General features: G+C 34.9%; 2 protein-coding genes across 2 annotated transcripts in view; one reads left to right on the top strand and one right to left on the bottom strand.

The window, feature by feature from the left end:
* Positions 1–10,662, top strand: part of Su(P) (prostaglandin E synthase Su(P)) — an 82,280-nt gene extending 71,618 nt beyond the window's left edge. The window contains exon 7 of the mRNA XM_089104593.1: positions 10,279–10,662. Coding sequence (XP_088960719.1) covers positions 10,279–10,549 — 271 coding nt within the window. The 3' untranslated portion in view covers positions 10,550–10,662. The remainder of the gene's footprint in view (positions 1–10,278) is intronic.
* A 6,146-nt stretch (positions 10,663–16,808) lies between these two features.
* On the bottom strand, positions 16,809–17,294 carry LOC148941153 (uncharacterized). The gene has a single exon (XM_089104591.1). The coding sequence runs from the start codon at positions 17,292–17,294 to the stop codon at positions 16,809–16,811; it is 486 nt and encodes a 161-aa protein (XP_088960717.1).
* Positions 17,295–18,080: the final 786 nt, after the last annotated feature.

Raw genomic sequence — 18,080 nt, 5'->3', positions numbered from 1 at the left:
ACTGTTCTACCTTGTCAGAGTTACAATCTCTTGATTTTTCAAAGTTCATTTTGAATTTCTTTCGTTGAAATGCATGAGTTGGAATATTTCAGTAGTGTTTGGTTGTGGTTCACCTTGTCACAGTTACATTTTCTTGATTTCCAAAGTTAATTTTTAAATTCTTTCGTTGAAATGCAAGAGTTGGAATATTTCAGTAGTGTTTGGTTGTGGTTTATCTTGTCATTGTTACATTTTCTTTATTTTTCAAAGTTCATTTTGAATTTCTCTCGTTGAAATGCAAGAGTTGGAATATTTCAGTTGTGTTTCGTTGTGGTTTACCTTGTCACAGTTACATTTTCTTAATTTTTCAAAGTTCATTTTGAATTTCTTTCGTTGAAATACAAGAGTTGGAATATTTCAGTAGTGTTTGGTAGTGGTTTACCTTGTCACAGTTACATTTTCTTGATTTTTCAAAGTTCATATTGAATTTTTTTCGTTGAAATGCAAGAGTTGGAATATTTCAGTAGTGTTTGGCTGTGGTTTACCTTGTCACAGTTACTCTATCTTTATTTTTCAAAGTTCATTTTGAATTTATTTTGTTGAGATGCAAGAGTTGGAATATTTCACTAGTCTTTGGTTTTGGTTTACCGTGTCACAGTTACATTTTCTTGATTTTTCAAAGTTCATTTTTAATTTCATTCGTTGAAATGCAAGAGTTGGAATATTTCAGCAGTTTTTGGTTGTGGTTTACCTTGTCACAGTTACATTTTCATGATTTTTCAAAGTTCATTTTGAATTTCTTTCATTGAAATGCAAGAGTTGGAATATTTCAATAGTGTTTGGTTGTGGTTTACCTTGTCACAGTTACATTTTCTTGATTTTTCAACGTTCATTTTGATTTTCTTTCATTGAAATGCAAGAGTTGGAATATTTCAGTAGTGTTTGGCTGTGGTTTACCTTGTCACAGTTACATTTTCTTGATTATTAAAAGTTCATTTTGAATTTTTTTTGTTGAAATGCAAGAGTTTGAATATTTCAATAGTGTGTTATTGTAGTTTATCTTGTCACAGTTACAGTCCCTTAATTTTTCAAAGTTAATTTTGAATTTCTCTCATTGAAATTCAAGAGTTGGAATATTTCAGTAGTGTTTGTATGTGGTCCACATTGTCACAGTTACATTTTCTTAATTTTTCAATGTTCACTTTTAATTTCTCTCGTTGTAATACACGAGTTGGACTATTTCAATAGTGTGTGGTTGTGGTTTAAACTATCACAGTTACATTTTCTGGATTTTTAAATCATGATTTCTACATTATTTATTTTATATTAAAGATTTGAACTATTTCAAAAGTGGTTTGTTGTGGGTTACAATATCAAAGTTAAATTCTCTTAATTTTTCAAAGCTCATTTTTAATTTCTTTCATTGAAATGCAAGAGTTGGAATATTTCAGAAGTTTTTGGTTGTGGTTTACCTTGTCACACATACATTTTCTTTATTTTTCAAAGTTCATTTTGAATTTCTTTCATTGAAATGCAAGAGTTGGAATATTTCAGTAGTGTTTTGTTGTTGTTTACCTTGTCAGACTTAAATAGTCTTGATTTTTCAAATTTCATTTTTAATTTAATACTTTGAAATGAACTATTTGGTCAATGTATTTAGTGTTTTGGTGTGGTTTACCCTGTCACAGTTCAATTTTCTTGATTTTTCAAAGTTCATTTGAATTTCTTTCGTTGAAATGCAAGAGTTGGAATATTTCAGTAGTGTTTCGTTGTGGTTTACCTTGTCGCAGTTACATTTTCTTGATTTTTCAAAGTTCATTTTGAATTTCTTTCATTGAAATGCAAGAGTTGGAATATTTCAGAAGTGTTTGGTTGTGGTTTACCTTGTCACAGTTACATTTTCTTGATTTTCAAAGATCATTTTGAATTTCTTTCGTTGAAATGCAAGAGTTGGAATATTTCAGTAGTGTTTGGTTGTGGTTTACCTTGTCACTGTTACATTTTCTTTATTTTTCAAAGTTCATTTTGAATTTCTTTCCTTGAAATGCATGAGTTGGAATATTTCAGTAGTGTTTGGTTGTGGTTTACATTGTCACAGTTACATTTTCTTGATTTTTCAAAGTTCATTTTGAATTTCTTTCGTTGAAAAGCAAGAGCTGGGGTTAGCCTACGTACGCTTCACTTAGGTTAGCTTAGGTTAGGTGAGAGACAGGCAAAAAGTTAGGTGTATGATTAGGTTAGGTTAGGTTAGATTAAGTTAGGTTAGGTTAAGTTAGGTTAGGTTAAGTTAGGTTATGCTAGGTTAGCCTACGTACACGCGCGTACGTAGGCTAACCTAGCCTAACCTAACTTAACCTAACTTAATCTAACCTAACCTAATCATACACCTAACTTTTTGCCTGTCTCTCACCTAACCTAAGTGAAGCGTACGTAGGCTAACCCCAGCTCTTGCTTTTCAACGAAAGAAATTCAAAATGAACTTTGAAAAATCAAGAAAATGTAACTGTGACAAGGTAAACCACAACCAAACACTACTGAAATATTCCAACTCTTGCATTTCAACTAAAGAAATTCAAAATGAACTTTGAAAAATCAAGAAAATGTAACAGTGACAATGACAAACACAAACAAAAACAAATGAAATATTCAAAATCTTGCATTTCAACGAAAGAAATTCGAAATGATCTTTTAAAAATCAAGAAAATGTAACTGTGACAAGGTAAACCACAACCAAACACTTCTGAAATATTCCAACTCTTGCATTTCAATGAAAGAAATTCAAAATGAACTTTGAAAAATCAAGAAAATGTAACTGCGACAAGGTAAACCACAACCAAAAACTCCTTAAATATTCCAACTCTTGCATTTCAACTAAATAAATTCAAATGAACTTTGAAAAATCAAGAAAAAGTAACTGTGACAAGGTAAACCACAACCCAACACTACTGAAATATTCCAACTCTTGCATTTCAACGAATGAAATTCAAAATGAACTTTGAAAAATCAAGTAAATGTAACTGTGAAAAGGTAAAACCACAACCAAACAATACTGAAATATTCCAACTCTTGCATTTCAACGAAAGAAATTCAAAATGATGTTTGAAAAATCAAGAAAATGTAAGTGTGACAAGGTAAACCACAACCAAACACTTCTGAAATATTCCAACTCCTGCATTTCAACGAAAGAAATTCAAAATGAACTTTGAAAAATAAAGAGAATGTAACTGTGACAAGGTAAACCACAACCAAACACTACTGACATATTCCAACTCTTGCATTTCAATGAAAGAAGTTCAAAATGAACTTTGAAAAATCAAGAAAATGTAACTGTGACAAGGTAAACCACAACCAAACACTACTGAAATATTCCAACACTTGCATTGCAACGAAAGAAATTCAAAATGAACTTTGAAAAATTAAGAAAATGTAACTCTGACAAGGTAAACCACAACCATACACTACTGAAAGATTCCAACTGTTGCATTTCAATTAAAGAAATTCAAAATGAACATTGGAAAATTACGGGAATGTAACTGTGACAGGATAAACTACAACAACACACTATCGAAATAATCCAACTCTTGTATTTCAATAAAAGAAAATCAAAATGAACTTTGAAAAATCAAGAAAATGTAACTGTGACAAGGTAAACCACAACCAAACACTACTTAAATATTCCAACTCTTGAATTTCAATTAAAGAAATTAACAATGAACATTGAAAAATCAAGAAAATGTAACTGTGACAAGGTAAACCACAACCAAACACTATTGAAATATTCCAACTCTTGCATTTCAATGAAAGAAATTCAAAATTAACTTTGAAAAATCATGAACATGTAACTGTGACAAGGTAAACCACAACCAAATACTACTGAAATATTCCAACTCTTGCTTTTCAAAGAAAGAAATTCAAAATGAAATTTGAAAAATCAAGAAAATGTAACTGTGACACGGTAAACCACAACCAAACACTACTGAAATATTCCAACTCTTGCATTTCAACGAAAGAAATTCAAAATGAACTTTGAAAAATCAAGAAAATGTAACTGTGACAAGGTAAACCACAACCAAACACTACTGAAATAGTCCAACTCTTGCATTTCAATGAAATAAATTCAAAATGAACATTGAAAAATCAAGAAAATGTAACTGTGACAAGGTAAACCACAACCAAACACTACTGAAATATTCCAACTCTTGCATTTCAACGAAAAAAATTCAAAATGAACTTTGAAAAATCAAGAAAATGTAACTGTGACAAGGTAAACCACAACGAAACACAACTGAAATATTCCAACTCTTGCATTTCAACGAGAGAAAATCAAAATGAACTTTGAAAAATTAAGAAAATGTAACAATGACAAGGTAAACCACAACCAAACACTAATGAAATATTCCAACTCTTGCATTTCAACGAAAGAAGTTCAAAATGAACTTTGAAAAATCAAGAAAATGTAACTGTGACAAGGTGAACCACAACCAAACACTACTGAAATATTCCAACTCTATCATTTCAACGAAAGAAATTCAAAATAAACTTTGAAAAATCAAGAGAATGTAACTCTGACAAGATAAACCACAACCAAACACTACTGAAATATTCCAACTCTTGCATTTAAACGAAAGAAATTCAAAATCAACTTTGAAAAATAAAGAAAATGTAACTGTGACAAGGTAAACCACAACCAAACACTACTGAAATATTCCAACTCTTGCATTTCAATGAAAGAAATTCAAAATGAACTTTGAAAAATCAGGAAAATGTAACTGTGACAAGGTAAACCATATCGAAACACAACTGAAATATTCCAACTCTTGCATTTCAAAGAAAGAAATTCGAAATGAACTTTGAAAAATCAAGAAAATGTAACTGTGACACGGTAAACCAAAACCAAACACTACTGAAATATTCCAACTCTTGCATTTCAAAGTAAGAAATTCGAAAAGAACTTTGAAAAATCAGGAAAATATAACTGTGACAAGGTAAACCACAACCAAACACTACTGAAATATTCCAACTCTTGCATTTCAACGAAAGAAAATCGAAATGAACTTTGAAAAATCAAGAAACTGGAACCGTGACAAGGTAAACCACAACCAAACACTACTGAAATATTCCAACTCTTGCATTTCAACGAAAGAAATTCAAAATGAACTTTGAAAAATCAAGAAAATTTAAATCTGACAGGGTAAACCACAACCAAACACTACTTAAATATTCCAACTCTTGCATTTCAACGAAAGAAATTCAAATAAACTTTGAAAAATCAAGAAAATTTAACTGTGACAAGTGAACCACAACCAAACACTACTGAAATATTCCAACTCTTGCATTTCAACTAAAGAAATTCAAAATGAACTTTGAAAAATCAGTAAAATGTAACTGTGACACTGTAAACCACAATCAAATACTTTTGAAATATTCCAACTCTTGCATTTCAACGAAAGAAATTCAAAATGAACTTTGAAAAAACAAGAAAATGTATCTGCGACATGGTAAAACGTAACCAAACACTACTGAAATGTACCAATTCTTGCATTTTAATGAAAGAAATTCAAAATGAACTTTGAAAAATCAAGAAAATGTAACTGTGACAAGGTAAACCACAACGAGACATAACTGAAATATTCCATCTCTTGCATTTCAACGAAAGAAATTCAAAATGAACTTTGAAAAATCAAGAGAATATAACTTTGACAAGGTAAACCACAACAAAACACTACTGAAATATTACAACTCTTGCATATAAACGAAAGAAATTCAAAATGAAATTTGAAATATCAAAAGAATGTAACAGTGACATGGTAAAAAACAACCGAACACTAGTGAAATATTCAAAATCTTGCATTTCAAGGAAAGAAATCCGCAATGAACTTTGAAAAAAAAAGAGAATGTAACTGTGACAAGGTAAACAGCAACCAAACACTACTGAAATATTCCAACTCTTGCATTTCAACGAAAGAAATTCAAAATGAACTTTGAAAAATCAAGGGAATGTAACTGAGACAGGGTAAACTACAACAACACACTACTGAAATATTCCAACTCTTGCATTTCAACGAAAGAAATTCAAAATGAACTTTGAAAAATCAAGAAAATGTAACTGTGACAAGGTAAACCACAACCAAAGACTACTGAAATATTCCAACTCTTGCATTTCAATGAAAGAAATTCAAAATGAACTTTGAAAAATCAAGAAAATGTAACTATGACACGGTAAACCACAACCAAACACTATTTAAATAGTCCAACTCTTACATTTCAAAGAAAGAAATTAGAAATTAACTTTGAAAATCGAGAATATGTAACTGTGACACGGTAAACCATAACCAAACACTCCTGAAATATTCCATCTCTTGCATTTCAATGAAGGAAATTCAAAATGAACTTTGAAAAATCAAGAAGATGTAACTGTAACAGGGTAAACTACAACAACACACTACTGAAATATTCCAACTCTTGCATTTCAATGAAAGAAATTCAAAATGAACTTTGAAAAATCAAGGGAATGTAACTGTGACAAGGTAAACCATATCTAAACACAACTGAAATATTCCAACTCTTGCATTTCAATGAAAGAAATTCAAAATGAACTTTGAAAAATCAGGAAAATGTAACTGTGACAAGGTAAACCATATCGAAACACTACTGAAATATTCCAACTCTTGCATTTCAATGTAAGAAATTCGAAATGAACTTTGAAAAATCAGGAAAATGTAACTGTGACATGGTAAACCACAACCAAACACTACTGAAATATTCCAACTCTTGCATTTAAACGAAAGAAATTTGAAATGAACTTTGAAAAATCAAGAAAATGTAACTGTGACAAGGTAAACCAAAACCAAACACTACTGAAATAGTCCAACTCTTGCATTTCAACGAAGGAAATTCAAAATGAACCATGAAAAGTAAAGATTATTTAAGTGTGACGTGGAATACCACAAAAAAACAGTTATTAATTCGTCAAACACTTGCTTGACAACGAAAATAATTCAAATAAATACATAACATTTAATAAAATTTAGTTGTGAGGTGGTCATGACCTATCGAATACTACTGAATTATTCAAACTATTACAGTTCAGTGAAAGAAATTCGAAATGAACTTTGAAAAATCATGAAAATGTAACTGTGACAAGGTAAACCACAACCATACACTACTGAAATATTCCAACTCTTGCATTTCAACGAAGGAAATTCGAAATGAACTTTGAAAAATCAAGAAGATGTAACTGTGACAAGGTAAACCAAAACCAAACACTTCTGAAATATTCCAACTCTTGTATTTCAACGAAAGAAATTCAAAATGAACTTTGAAAAATCAAGAGAATGTAACTGTGACAAGGTAAACTACAACAACACACTACTGAAATATTCCAACTCTTGCCTTTCAACAAAGGAAATTCAAAATGAACTTTGAAAAATCAATAAAATGTAACAATGACAAGGTAAACCACAACCAAACACTACTGAAATATTCCAACTCTTGCATTTCAATGAATGAAATTCAAAATGAACTTTGAAAAATCAAGAAAATATAACTGTGACAAGGTAAACCAAACACTACTGAAATATTCCAACTCTTGCATTTCAATGAATGAAATTCAAAATGAACTTTGAAAAATCAAGAAAATGTAACTGTGACAAGGTAAACCACAACCAAACACTACTGAAATATTCCAACTCTTGCATTTCAACGAAAGAAATTCAAAATGAACTTTGAAAAATCAGACCTTTGGAGGGGAGGGGCCGGGGGGAGGGGGTCGTTCTGTGTCTCAATGCACAAAAAAAGTATAAAAAATGGGGGAGGGGAGGGGAGGAGGAGGTGGGAGGGGGAGGGGAGGGGAGGAGGAGGGAGGAAGAGCGAGGGGAGGGGCCCTTTGGGGTCAAGGGGGGCCCTTTGGGGGCCGGGGGGGGGGGGTCTGAGGAGGGCGTTTGGGGGGCTGGGGCTCTTTGGGAGCTTGGGGGACCTTTGAGGACCGGGGGCTTCCTTCGGGGTTGGGGTAGGGGGATCGGAAGCCTTTGGGGTTGTGGTAGAGGACCTCACAACACTGTTCAAATGAAACTTGTGTATTATAACGACCACAGAGTTTGACCCTCAAATCCTCTTCCAAAATCTCTTCAAAAATCATCTTTTAAAATGTCTCTATCTGTTTCGCCGAAATAGTTCCATAACCTGTCTAAAACAGTTTCGCCCAAATAATCCCTAAACGTAATTCAGCGTGTTCCTGTTGTTTTGGCATCTCTGCGCTAATGCATTTCAAATGAATAAGAAACCTGATTCCCGCGCTAAAACAATTCATTGCTAAGATGTTTCTTGGAGAATTGTTTCCATGGCGTTTGGTTATTAATATCCTTTGGAGTTCGACCAAAAGAGTTGTTTCCGAGGCAAAGACATTAATGACTTGGATCTATTCCTGGAGAATCGTTTCTATACCAAAATTTTTAAAGTCTGACAGATGATGTCATTGGTTGATTGATCTGACAAGAAAGGGAATTAATTGTTGTTTCTAAGGGAAATTATTGATTCACGATAGGTGAATTGAGGTCGACAGCACAGGTGTTCCAAATTCCTGGACGGCATAACATTTGCTGAGAGCGTGCACTTACAACAACATCGACCTTGACATTCGCTGAGAGCGTGCACTTACAACAACAACAACATCGACCTTGGAAATTTAGGTCATTGACCCCATTAACCACGTGTTCTCCCCAGGGAGGCTATGCCCATATATGGACTCCCGCTCGTGTCAATAGGGGCCATTCTACTGTTGTGAGAAAGTCAAACTTTAGCGTAATGAGCGAGGCGTTGAGAAGGGCATAGCCCCTTTCATATATGGAAGCGGGGGTTTTGGGGGCGGCAGCCCACCAACTGTACCTCCTAATCCCTGTACGTTTTAAGGTTCGAACTTGTGACTCGGCCTCTTTAAGTCTTTAGAAAACGTAGTTTTTTTTCAAATAATTTCTGCACGTTTTTGTACAGTTTATTGCTTATTATTGCTTGACTAACTGTTAGCTGATCGTGTCAGGAGTTAAAGTTGGGGGCTGCCGCCCCCCAAACCCCCCGCTACAATCATTGGACTGACCTCATTGTACAGAAGTGATGTCAAATTAAACGAAAAAAAATTAAGCAACAATCCTAAAATGCTTTATTTTTATACTATTAAAATCTTTTTTAATTTTTATCAGACGAGATGTAAGGTTTTATCGACTTGCGTAATTAAAATTTCTTGACAATCATCAGTGAATGACGTAGTTCCAAGACGAATGCTGATGCAAGCTCTTCGCGGCATTCGTCTAACATGGGCTCTTATGGGAAAAAAAGAGGTTTTTCGTAAATGTAAATTCGGGGGATAATTTTTTTGGTCTGAAAATATCAAAAGGCCCTAACAGGTCGAATTCCGCTTCGAATGAGTCCTCATTCACCCGGATCCGTTGCCAACTGTGGCCTGTAGGCGTGGCTAACAAAAAAAAAATTCTGATGAACATTTAAGTGGCTACATTTGGTTTTTGGAAAACAGGGAAGGAGTGATTGGATAGAGCTGAAACTTTGAGGATAAGCTCCCAGGCCCTAGGAAAGTTTATCCTCTAAATTTCAGCCCGATCAGACAACGTTAAAGGGGGGATATGGTGGGAGGGTCGAAACTTCCGGCCCACTCTCCCCCATGAAAATAAAGTCGGAGGGGGGGGGGGGGTGAAATTTTGCATGTCTCTTAGTTATAGCTTAGGCTACAAAATGCGATCACCGCCGTCTCTCTGCGACCGCTAGGCCCGGAAATCGCTTAACATTGTGGTGCGTCACCTCTTTAAAGAGGCACAAGTGTGCCTCCTTGATATGGCATTTTTTTTTCACATCAAACTAAGATTTGTAGTACATCATGAGAGAAAGAGATATAAAAGACATAAAAGACGAGAATAAGAATTACCCCCTCCCTTTATATCATTATAAAAATAAATATCAATGTAGTACTTATTATCTTATCCCAGGGAAACTTACTGGCCGTTCTATTGTACCCCATGCTTCAAAATTAGAAGGATAGATCGATTGATCAGCTTCATTTTTATGTGTTTCTCAACATGCTTAGAAGTTTCTTTTTTTATACAATAAAGAAAAAAGACAATGGACTAGACTGTCTATTCCCACGAGCCTCAGTTGTCTTTAGAAAAAGAAAACCTATTCACCCGATGTCCTAATTTTTGCTGACCAAAAAATGTACAATTAATAATATGCCTAGTTATCTTTAAGTAGCTTTCACCATACTTGTAAGGAATGAAAAAAGATGTTTTATTATAGGCATAATCTACGTGACGACGTGCGTCAAAGCCTATACGAAGAAGTCAACATCTGGCTCAAAGCCTTACAAAAGAAAGGTACACCTTTTATGGGAGGCAATGCCCCTGATCTGGGCGACTTGGCTGTCTACGGCTGCCTAAATTCTATCGAAGGATGCAAAGCTTTTCAAGACCTGTTAGCAAATACGAAAATTAGGCATTGGTATGAAAATATGAGAAATGCAATAGGACACAGACAAGGTCAAGCTTTAATGGGTAAATATCAAGTGTAGGGTCCTAAATTGTTATATTTAGGAATGGGCCTTCATAGAAGTTTCTGTTTTTATCAGTCTTATTTGTGGAAATTTTGTTTTAATTCGGCCAAATAAAAGTATTTTCTTTTCGTTTTATCTTGTTAGTAACAGTGAAAGTTATAATTCGAATTGTGAAGGAAGTTTATAATTTCCTTTCACTTCATCACTACTGCTCTCCTAATTCACCTTTTTCTTGCCAGTTTTACCCCTTAGACTTCGCCTCCCTCGTTCTGCTTCGGCCAAAATCTCCATTTTATCCTAACAAGATTTTCCACAGAAAGATGTTGAAGACTTTTGTCCTCTACATATTGATATATTAAGTCTCTCAACCCCCTACACCCTTTTACTACTCATTGTATAAGATTTGTATTACTAATTTTAAACGTAGTTTTTGTACATTTGTTCTCTTATTTTTTCTTTTACTATACTGTATTTCGTCGTTTTTAGCCACAAAGCTTAAACTGTTTTTGCGTTTTTATTAATCAATTTAATTCCTTTATAATGCTCATTATGTTTAGTCAGTTTTAGAAAATTGAATGTGACTTAGCCAAACATTTCAAAATACCAAGCCACGAGAGATGCTAAGCACAAGTCAAACACCCCACACAACAAGAATTCCTAACCCACCCAAGAGTCGTCCGTCTCATTAATAACAATAAATAGAGAAAAAAAGACACAAAGAAAAAAAAGCGAGCATGACAACTCTGCTCCTCTAGGTTGACTGGTTTGCTGATAAGAATGGGGCCTCGTCGACAGAAATATTAGCAACCTCCAGGAGTTTTTTCAGGCTATCCTACTAACTTATTCGGTGTCTGCACCTCGGTTGCAACCAGCCATGAGCTTTTGGGTTGACATTATAAACTATTCGGGCTAGACTTGTCGTCGGCATACGTAGTAGGTGTTCGAACCACCTGGGACTAATTTGTGCTATTTGGAAGGAGAACTTACATTTGGGAGGTGAGCGCAAGCAACATTGAATTGCTTACAAAATTATGCCACCGAGGTAGTTCTCGAATAAAATACAGTCAGGGGCTTCACTTATGGGGACTGGAAGTTACCCCGCAAATGTTTTGAGCCAGTCGGTGAAAAATTTGAGTCGGTAAAATAGGGGCACGAAGTACCTCTATTTTATTAGTTTTTTTTTTATTTTAGTTTTTTTGTTATGGTATATTAGCTGAAGGAATATATGATGTAAAATAAGTGATAAAAGACCAGTCTCAGTCTGTAGAAAGCAAAAAATTAAGTAATTTTAATAGCAATGTCACCAAGTCAGTTGGTAAAAATGACCAAAAAGTTGATCAAATCCCCCCCCCCAATATTTTGGATAGTGACGCCTCTGTACACAATATACACTTTCAGAAAGCTAGTTACAGAAAACAAGCAAAAACCACAATACATTGAACAAAATGTCATTCCAAGTCGCTACTATATGTCAACAATTCCTCACATTCCCAATCCAGCGAAATGTGCCCCAACCAAACAACTAATGAATAAATAAATAATTGTGGTAAATAAACTTAGAAGTTAACTAGCCTGACGCCCATATTTTAAGGGATAATAAGAAAACCAGACTGCAAAAAAAAAAAAAAAACAGTGGTGACGGGAGCTTGGTTTTTAAGAAGAAACTATTAACAACTCACCGCAACGCCAAGCCGCCTGAGGCCAACGCAGCTACGCATGCTCCTCCTCCATCCCAATCTATTCAAAGCCTCCCTCTTTAGACCTTGCCAGGAAGTTTCCATTTTCCATAAATCTTTCTTTACGTCATCCTCCCACCGCAACCGCTGACGACCTGCTTTTCGTTAGTCCTAGACGGTTGGCCGAAAAGGATTCTCTTATTTAGTTTCCTCTGATCCAGAAAAATTTCTAAACTTTGAAGAGTTTTATTTTGAATGTTTAATAAAATACTGCTCGATAATTTAGATTGGTAACAGTGTTAATTTTATCTGCTGACAATTTGGGAAACTTTCGTGAGAATTATCGCATAATTGACGTGTTTACTTACTAAGAATCTAAGATACACACAAAGATGAAATAATAGTTTTGATATCTAAAAGACAAGAATTTGAGTTACGCAAGCCATATGCATTTTAATCTGTTGGAACTTGAATAGGTATTTTGAATAAACGTTGATTTCCCAATTGACATTTTAAATCTTCTGGAATAGCAATGGGTTCCCCACTCTTGGCCCGCTGGTGCACACCTTGGAGCATTAATGGTTATATATATATATATATATATATATATATATATATATATATATATATATATATATATATATATATATATATATATATTATATAACCATTTTTGAAGTGGGAGACACCTTGGGAAAAAAGCTTGTGTATAAAAGTATATGGATCTTATGTGTTGTATGCGCTTGATAAAGTTATGGCTAAGACTTAAAAATAATTTCTGAAATAGGAACAGACTGTCAGGAAGCAGCTAATGAACTATTTATCCATCCAAAACAAAAGGAAACATTGCTGCAAAGAAACAGGTAAGATATGAGCAAAAAAGAAAAAAAAAGAGAACAAGACGAGAATATATTTTGCTCTTCAGCGAAAATAGAAACTATATAGAAACGGCAACAAAAACAGAATGAAACAGAAAAAGGAGGGATAAAACGAAAAAAGAAAGAATACAAGCTATTAACCTGACAAATTAAGAAAAGGGCACTATAAAAAAAAAAGATTAAAATTCACAAATCAAAGGAAGCGAGACTTGCAAAAGTTGCTGCCGCCAGCTCCCAGTAGCAACAAAAGAATGTACAATTTGGTTCTTCAATAGGATTCGGGTCCCCCCCCCCCCCGAATCCTAAATTTTCCTGCATTTTTGGCTACCTAGTTTTCAAAGCATTAATAAAATTTGACTCAATTCGGTTCTTCGAGCGAAGCAAAAACCTGAGTAGAGTTTTGCCGGGGTGGGTTGGATCGGTTTCTTTTATTCGTCTAAGTTATGGATTAGATTGATGATTGATCTTAAGCAACGTAACCATCTACAGAAAATTTTCACTCCCTCCATGTTATACGCTGAATTAGACAAATAGTTTTTAAGGCTCACTGCCTTTCAGTTTACAATATAAAGGGAAATATGCAAAAACAAATAAAATTTTTGATCCAGATGGAAACTAGAAAAAATTATATATATATATATATATATATATATATATATATATATATATATATATATATATCACAGTAGAGACAATATACAGTAGTGACTTCTTTTTCCAAACATGACACATTTCATACCGCGCGTAAAGACTGTGAGCCATATCGTCACAGCCTAGTTCAGTTGCTATAAGCTCATCGTGATGTGTGGTTCTAGGCGTTTATCCCTCCCCTCCCCCCCGTAGAGAAAATTTAGTCTTTCCAAATTTGAGAATTGTATGTGAGCTTTATTTATTTAAATTTTTTTCGTAGAGGGAAAGAACTTTGGTATTTGTGTATTATGCACCATTCACTCAAGTTTACGCATTTAAGTATTTAAAAGCCAAATATATGGCCATGAACACAGTAAAATAGCATAAATGAAAGGCACAAATATCATAAACTTTGATGAGCGATCGTCATAAAACACTTAAATGAAACACAACATTAACCTAATAATAGTACTTAATACTTGGAAAAACGGTCATTGAAAAAAAAGCACTTAAGACTTGGAAAAAACACTTAACTGAAACAATACATTAACTTTACTTTTTTTTACTAATTAATTTTTTTACTTTACTAATATTAATTTTTTTTTGTAGTTAACAAGATTTCCAGATACCTCGCTATTCTTCTGTAATTTTTTAGTGGCCATATAACTAGAAAGGATTGTTTCCTGACTTCAAAATGTCCAAATACCCCCCCCCTCTTATGCGCAAATATTTGGCCCAAATTATATATTTCCCATATATTCTGTCACTTGTCTTTGTCTTGTAACTTGCTAAGCTGAAAAAATCTAGATAAGAAACCGGTTTGTTCTCGAGTTTTACGCAGCGTAAACTTGAGTGACTGGCCCATAATAGATAAGTACCAAAACTCCTTCCCCCTACGGAAATTAAAAAATTAAAACTAAAAAAAATTCTCAAATTTGGAAAGCCTTATTTTCCAGGGGGTGGGGGTACTTTCCGTGGGGGGGGATATTTTCAGTGGGAGGGGGGTATTTTCCACGGGAGGGGTATTTCCTGGGGGAAGGGGGGGTGGTAAACGCCGTCCACCGCGATGTGTACAACGGAGTCGCGCGTGCGCGAAGGCGAGAGTGTGAATCTTGTGTGGTTTTAGATCTGTGTCACATATTTTTAATGGAGAGTATGGTTTTCATCGGTTCTGTATATTCTCTTTTTCTGTGATCTATACATATATATATATATATATATATATATATATATATATATATATATATATATATATATATATATATATATATATATATATATATATATATATATATATATATATATATATATATATATATATATATATATATATATATATATATATATATATATATATATATATATATATATATATATATATATATATATATATATATATATATAATATATATATATATATATATATATATATATATATATATATATATATATATATATATATGTTGGGGTTCCACCCTTGTTTCTTTTCTTTTCAGATAAATGACCCATTTTCCTTTCTGTAATTATATTTGCCTATAAGATAATTTTTAATCCCAAGTTGAATTCTGGTTGCTAAGTTAGATTCTTTCGCAATAAGCAAGCTTTCAACTAAATTCTATTTTGGACTTCCTGGTTTGAGTCATTGAAAGGTAAAGTTAAGAAAAAGTAGGATGGATTTTGAATGGGGATTTAGAGGATTGGTCAGGGTCAAGCGAAGGTCCACCCCTATTCAAAGTTTGTGTACAGAACGAATATTATTTTTCAGTCAGTCTACTTAGAGACCCCGTAGTAGCGACCTTTTGGAAGAATACAAGTAAGCTATTTTCTACAGCCGTGTGAGATTATTTTTCCAGAAATCCAGACAGGGTAGGAACCGAGTTACGAGATACCGTCATTATTATATTGACAGGGGGGTTCTTTACCTCCAAGGAGATAGTCAGAAATTAGCGGTAACCCAGGGTGGGTAGCCTTGGCCTTAAAGTGGCCATTTGACCGCTCGATCACGTTATCATACCCTGGGGCCGGGTATACTGTAAATTGGGTATAACTGAACCCGATATTTACAGAACCGGTGGGGTAGACGCGGGCATCCCATAAAATTTGGCGCCGCCAGGGGCTTTTCCCTACAGTAAGTGGTTTAGCACCAATTTTGCACCAATAAGTGGTGACACCCGTACCTTACCACACCAACAATGGTGGAATTGTGCCTTAATTTATGCAAAAAAAACGGACTCTTAGTCCCTTAAAAAAAACCATTCCTCCTAATCACGCTTTACGACTCTCGCTTTACTCTTCAGCACAATCGCATCCTGCATCCACACAAATCATTATCTAAGAGATTCCCCCCCCTTCCTTCCTGAAAGCATAGCTACCTTAAACGATACAAAATAATAACAAATGAATAAAAATAAAAAACAAACCGATATAATACTGATAATAATTTTTAAAACACGACAAAAAAATCTCAATTATTAATTATCTCCAGTTTTTGAAATTCAATAAGATATTTTTTCCAACTATTTTTAAAAGACCCAAGGGAGCTCCTACATCTCAGCTCTTGTGGAAGCACGTTCCACACTTTCGAGCATGCCACATCCAGTGCAAAATCTGACCGTACTGTAGGTGTTCGTCTCACCAAAAGGTGTAAGGCAGATCTCGTGTTCCTAGGATGTTGTTCTGATACCAACTGGAATATACTGTGGAATGCTGGGGGAAGTAATCCGAACAAAAATTTGAAAACGATAATCGAGCATGATAAATGATAAAGTGACTGACGGGAATGAAAATCGTCCATATTTCCGATTATTTTCAGGGCATGTTTGTGAATTGAATCAAGCCTTTTCAGGTGGGATGTAAATGTTGACTTCCAAATTAATGCACAATACTGTAGATGAGGCTTGGTAAGTCCATTATAAAGTAGACGAAGGATTTTTTGAGGGAATGTGTATTTCAGTCTCCTGATAATCACAAGATTACGGGAGAGCTTCAGCTCCACAGCGTGGATGTGATGTACGAAAGATAAGTTTTCGTCAAGGAGTACACCTAGGTACCTGGCATAGCCAGTTTTTGGTCGTCCGATCCTCTCAGAAGTCGTTATCCCCGATACTTCTGGGCAAAGAATTTCAATCTTTGAGAAGAAGAGACGCAAGATTTGCTAACATTTATTACGAATCGATTGGCATCCATCCAAATGTAATTTTCTTCTAAGATGACCTCTAGCTTACTCTGGAGCGCTGAAATGTCGGTGTCACAGGAGGCCATTGTAGTGTCATCCGTAAACGCCACAAGTTCACCCGATTCATGATCGTTTCTCGAAATTTCTTGGTCGCAACATAATTTGCAGCACCGTGAAGTCCTGGAGTTAGGGTTCAGAACGCGACTTATGTCATTCACATAAACCAGGAATAACAGTGAGCCTAAAATTGAGCCTTGCGGCACACCGAAGTTTACAATGGTGTCATTCAGCGGATTTTCTCCTATACAAAAACGTCGGCTACTAAGGTAAGACTGGAACCATTGTATAGCCTCTCCTCTAGCTCCAATGTGCTCTAGTTTATCTAATAGAATCCCATGATCCATACTGTCAAACGCGTTTTGTATGGCAAGCAAAATAGCAGCTTGCACAAGTCCCAGGTCAAGTGCTTTGTTAATGAATAGGCTTAGTGGTGCCAGAGCATCTTCCGTCGAATGTCCGGGTCTGAATCCAAATTGCAGTTGGTTAAGAAATCACTTAGCTCCCAGAAATGAGTAAAGTTGGTACTTCACAGGTTTTTCCAACACTTTGGAAAATACCGAAAGAATAGATATGGGTCGAAAGTTAGACGGGTCGTCCTGAGGGCCACCTTAGTGGAGGATAACTATTCTTGCCTTCTTGAGGAGTGACGGAAGTACGCCCGTCTCTAAGGAGAGGTTTACCAAATGTGTTAAAGGTTGTAGTACGGACGACAATACTGCTTTCAACACTTTAGTATGGACGCGGTCGAAACCAGAGGCAGATGCTCCCCTCAAACCTTTGACAGTCATCGAAAGATCCGTCAAAGTTACAGGAATGAGAGCCATCGACTTGGCACACGCATGGCCCAAAAAGTCCTTGTTGGACTTTCTGGGGGGTAGCACTGTGTTAGCCGTGTTTTTTCTCCAATTTTGGCGAAGAAGGTACAAAGAGCTTTTGCAACTTGTGCTGGTTCAGTAAAGGTTTCCCCATCAACCGTAATTCTGGATGGTAGTTCAGGCCGTTGGTTATTCGGTTGTAACACTGAACAAATTGTTTGCCACACTTTCCTTCCATCCTTCCCACTTTCGGCTTGCCTTTGATTAAAGTAATCCCTGTGAACTTATCTGAAAACTGACCGTAGGCATTTCTTA

Source organism: Artemia sp. Qi Xiang Cuo, chromosome 18 (genome assembly GCF_049724085.1).
Source record: "Artemia sp. Qi Xiang Cuo chromosome 18, ASM4972408v1, whole genome shotgun sequence".
Classification (NCBI taxonomy): domain Eukaryota; kingdom Metazoa; phylum Arthropoda; class Branchiopoda; order Anostraca; family Artemiidae; genus Artemia; species Artemia sp. Qi Xiang Cuo.
The sequence above is the reverse complement of the archived record's forward strand: the minus strand, read 5'-3'. Positions and strand labels throughout refer to the sequence as shown.